Source organism: Miscanthus floridulus, chromosome 12, assembly GCF_019320115.1.
Source record: "Miscanthus floridulus cultivar M001 chromosome 12, ASM1932011v1, whole genome shotgun sequence".
Taxonomy (NCBI): Eukaryota; Viridiplantae; Streptophyta; class Magnoliopsida; order Poales; family Poaceae; genus Miscanthus; species Miscanthus floridulus.
Genome location: NC_089591.1, coordinates 83,717,002 through 83,721,705, shown reverse-complemented (window position 1 = coordinate 83,721,705; position 4,704 = coordinate 83,717,002). Strand labels below are relative to the sequence as shown.

General features: G+C 54.7%; 1 protein-coding gene across 1 annotated transcript; it reads right to left on the bottom strand.

Annotated features, from left to right (window-relative positions):
• Window positions 1-2,348: 2,348 nt before the first annotated feature.
• LOC136498089 (purple acid phosphatase 2-like) lies at window positions 2,349-4,245 on the bottom strand. The gene has a single exon (XM_066494028.1). The coding sequence runs from the start codon at window positions 4,057-4,059 to the stop codon at window positions 2,557-2,559; it is 1,503 nt and encodes a 500-aa protein (XP_066350125.1). The 5' UTR covers window positions 4,060-4,245; the 3' UTR covers window positions 2,349-2,556.
• Window positions 4,246-4,704: the final 459 nt, after the last annotated feature.

The window sequence follows — 4,704 nt, the reverse complement described above, 5'->3', positions numbered from 1 at the left end:
GTGTTAACAGGAATCACAGGACCCGCGTACTGTACTATTTGTTTCCTGCGTGATACAACCTAGTACACGGTAAAGGATCCACGAGGATTCCTGCAAGGATACATGTGGGCCTAGATTTGTCAGAGTGGCCTAGATTGGTTCCGTTATAAAAATGTTCTTGAAACTTTTTTCCCAATTGTGTCCAAAAACCATTAAAAAAAGGTGGTAAAGAGAAAACAAACAAAAAACAGTAGCTGTAAGAGATAATAAAAAGTCAGGGGCTGGTATGATTGGTGTCCTTTGTTCATTCGTTCAATTCGAACTGGTGGACCGGCGAAGGCAGGCATGTCGATGATTCATACGGTGGCCCTGGCCCCTGCCTCATGCCATGTTTCTCCATGTGCCTTAAACAATGGGCCTGCACTGTACCGAAACGCTGCTGCTGCGAACTAGATGCCAGGGCTAGTTTATAAAGTTAAACTTGTTTTACGTCCTAAATTTATCGAATATTTAAACGAATGTATAGAGTATTAAATATAAACTAATTATAAAACTAATTGCATAGTTTGTGACTAATTTACGAGACGAATCTTTTAAACCTAATTAGTCCATGATTTGACAACGTGTTGCTACAGTAAACATATGCTAATGACAGATTACTTAGGCTTCAAAAATCCGTCTCGTGGAGTACTAACGGATTATGTAATTTGTTTTTTTATTAGTATTCGAACATCCATGCAACATCCTCCCGACACACCTTCTAAATTTTAGTCACTGGATCCAAACACCACCTTAGAACAACCCGCCCACTCGGTTCTTGCCGCGCCATGCTCCGTGGCGCGTCAGTGCCGCGTCATGATCCACGTCGCGACAGATCCGGCCACGTCAGCATTCAGCGGCCTAGTCGCTGCCACGTCACTGCTCCTACTGTGCCCACATGCATGGCGCGGCAGCGTGATTTCGCCGCGCCATGCAAATAGGTGCTGCCAAAAGTGTTAGATTTGGAGAGAAAAAAAACGTGTTAGATTTAAAAATAGTTTAAAAAAAGTGTTAAAAAATTGTCGTGCCAGGGCAAGGCCGCGGCGGCCAGTTTCATCGCGGCATGTTGGCGGCGGCCAGATCTGGCTTGCTGCTCGTCGGTGGCTGGCCGTGCAGCCGCCACGACGCTCGGTCATTGGCTGCTTCGCGGCGTTTGTGCGGCGGGGGATTATGGCCATGGTTGTCGGATCCCAGACCTGCACCTCCCCCTCCTGTTCGCGTTGGTGCCCAGGCGTCGTTCAGTGGCCGGGCTGCCCTGTGCTGCGGCTGGCCGGTGCGTGGCCGGGCCACCCCAAGCGGCAACCAGATCTGGCGGCTTTGGGGGCTCCTGCGTCCGGCTGGCGGGCAGGGCTGGCTGGCGGCTGCTGGTCATGGCCATGGCCGGGCCAGGTGGCCAGCGCTTCTAGGGGCCGGTGGCCAGGGCCTAGGGATACCCCCAGCGACCGTGGTCGAACAAGCTCTTGGGTATAAACCTTGCTCGGCTTCTCGCTTCGGGCCGACGACGGTGGCGCAGCCTGCGTCATCCGCCTTCCTGAAGGCATCGTCGAAGGATCTGTTCGTCGCGCGGGTCGTTGGGGTCGGTTCTGGGATGAAAGTCCTTGTGCCCTCTTCAACGTTGTTGGCGTCCGTGGACGTTATTCCTTTCTTGGAGGCTTCGTTGTTGGCCACCATCCGTCGGAGCCGCTCCTAGCTTGTACTGTGCCTATCGTGCTTCAGCTTTCTCTTCGCTTTGGTCTGCCCACCTATGGTGGTGGTGTTGCCGCAGTCGTCATCTTCTTCGCAGCGACTACTTGGTCGCTTGTGGATGCTGTCGTCTTCTTTGCAGCGGCTAGCTGGTCGCTTGCGGATACTGTCATCGCCCTCTTCGTACCGACTACCTGATCGTTTGCGGATACGATCATCTTCTTCTTCGCAGCGGCTAGCTGGTCGCTTGCGGATATGCTGTGCTTTCTACCGGTGGATACTTTGCCACCACGGTTTCACCCCCTCTGTTGGCGACCATTACGTGGATGTATTTTTCTTTTGCAGACATAGTCGGTTGGTGTTTTGATGTGGTGGTCCCCCCTCGTGTTTTTGTTGTTGTTTGTTTGTGTCTTTCGGATTCTGCAGGTAATCCTAGGATTACTTGTGAGTCCTTTTGTAACCATTTCCGGCGTTTCTTTTGGCCATTCCTCTTAATGACAAACGGATTAAAGGCCTGATCGCGAAAAAAACAAGATAGGTCGTAGTGTCAGAGCTTTTTTTTAGAACGTGCTTGGCACGTACTATTTCATTAAGGGTCAGAGCTTGGGGCAACATTGAGGCTTGTGGCAAAGACAAGGGACACAATCTGACTATATATTCAGCCAAAGTTTATTAATAAAACAATATAATAGATATAAGATAGATATTTGTTCCATATATGTCTGGTTGATAGGCACATGATATCCATGTATGTCGTCCATGGCAGCAATATAAGTGGCCTTATTAGCATCAAGCACAGTTTTTTTATTGGGAGGAAAGCATGCAGCTCTGGGTGTGCTATGATGGATTATTACGCTAATACGCGGACGCGTAGGCGACCTTGTTTGGCTTGGCGGAGGCAAGCGCGTGGATAGAGTAGACGGAGTCGTCGTGGTTGGGCATGTGGTAGCGATTGGTGAACCACATGGTGTCGGCGGTGACCTTGTTGCCGTCGTGGTTGCGGTACCACGCGTAGTAGGCGTGCGTGCGGTTCTTGATGTCCAGCACGGCGTGGCCGAAGCTGTACTCTCGGAACGCCGAGTAGGCCGGCTGCGGCCAGGTGAGCTCGTCGGCGAGCCCTTCCACGTTGCCGCCGTCGCCGATGACGACGTAGACCGGTGCGCGGCGGTCGGCGATGGGGGTGCACTTGCCGTCGGTGACGTTGTACTTGATGTTGGAGTAGCGGTGGGTGCGCTCGTAGGCGTGGACGTGGCCGGCGAACACGGCGTCGACGCGGGCGTTCACGGCCATCTTCTCGAACTGCGCCCGCATCGGCTCGCCCTCCATGTAGTGGAAGTTGTTGCTGTTGTACCACGGCACGTGCGTGCTGATGAACAGCCACGGCGTCACCTCCCGGTCCACGCGCTTCAGCTCCGCCTCCAGCCACTTGTACTGAGGCGTGTACTTGCCGAACGCCGAGTAGGACGACAGCACGATGATATGCGCCGGCCCCAGCTTCACCGAGTACCAGTACGGCTCCGACGACTCGCTCGCCTTCCACGGCGTCGGGTACCGGTGCGTGAACGGCTTGAACGGCGCCAGCTCGCCGAGCTCCGGCGCGAAGTCCACCTCGTGGTTGCCCGTCGTCCACACCCACGGCTGGTACGCGATGCTGCGCTCGGCGAACCGGCCCCACGTGTCCCACCGGTTGTTGTCGTGCAGCGGGTGCTTGTCGGCGTACGACAGGTCGCCGACGAACAGCACGGCGTCGCCCGTGTGGGACTCGTAGTGCGTCAGCGTGCTGTTGGAGTCGGGCGTCTGGCCCAGGTCACCGATGAGCCCCAGCCGCAGCGGCACGTCGGGCCCCGGCGCCGGCGGCGTCGTGAACCAGAACGTGCGCACCGTGTCGCCGAACCCCACGGCGTAGTAGTACTTGGTGCCGTGGTCGAGGTTTGCCAGCGTGCAATGGTGGATGTAGCCCGACGTGTAGTTGTAGTAGGTGTAGCGCGTGATGATGCCCTCGGCGGCGAGGTCGAGCTTGTTGTCGGCGGCGCGGCCGTACAGGACGGTGCTGTTGCCCTCGGCCTCCACGGTGACCCAGGACACGAAGATGGCGGTGCCCGTCTGGTCCGCCAGCCCGATGTGCACCTGCTGCGGCGCGTTCCGGCCCGCCGGCACCGCGAACACGTCCGCGTCCAGCGGCATGTCGTCCGACGCCTGGTGCTTCCGCACGTACCTGCTCGTCACCCCGCCGCGCGGCGGGTGCGCCTCAGCCGTCTGGGCCGCGGCGGCGAGGACCACTACGGCTGCGAGCAGCAGCGCGACGGCGCCATGACGCCGCTGCCGGATGCCATTATTGCCAGCTGTCTCGGTGTGCATGGTGGCCACCACAGGACACTAGCTGAGAGAGTAGACACGTGCGTATGTACGTTCAGGCCGTCGGCTCTCGCAGCCTTTGGCCGGGTTTGTTAGCTGATATGTTGTGTGCGTGAGTGGCACACGCCGTGTGTCCGATGAGCCGGTGCATGCTACTGCTGCTACCTGCTTTAAGTAGAGGGACATGCAGCATGTGGATATTTGCTACCACTCACCTAGCTACTTGGCAGTATGACGTGGATCCACGAGCGACCATGAGAATGAGAGGTCTATCACAATATATTATTGTTGGGATCTTCAATACCGCAATGCAAATTGTTCCCAAAAAAAAATATCTCAATGCAAATTTCGTACCTGTTGTTTATTATATCAGAGTGAGAAAACTCGATCTCTTCTCTCTATAATAATGAATGATAAGAGAACCGCTCCGGTACTACTGTTTCTAAAAAATCGCACACTGTTCATTCTAATTATTAATTATTTTCTTATAATTTCCCCACCTGGGCCCCACACGGGTCTGGCATGTCTAAACCCAGTCCGTGTCCGGCCCAAATATAATCTTAGGCTTTTTTCGGCAGGACTTATTGCTATTACGGTTGATTTGTAGGACTGATTTGTTGTGAGAGAAAAACGTTATTCCATTGCTGA

What these genes read in the sequence shown, in the direction of transcription:
- LOC136498089 (XM_066494028.1), bottom strand. Translation starts at nt 4,059, where the DNA reads ATGCACACCGAGACAGCTGGCAATAATGGCATCCGGCAGCGGCGTCAT.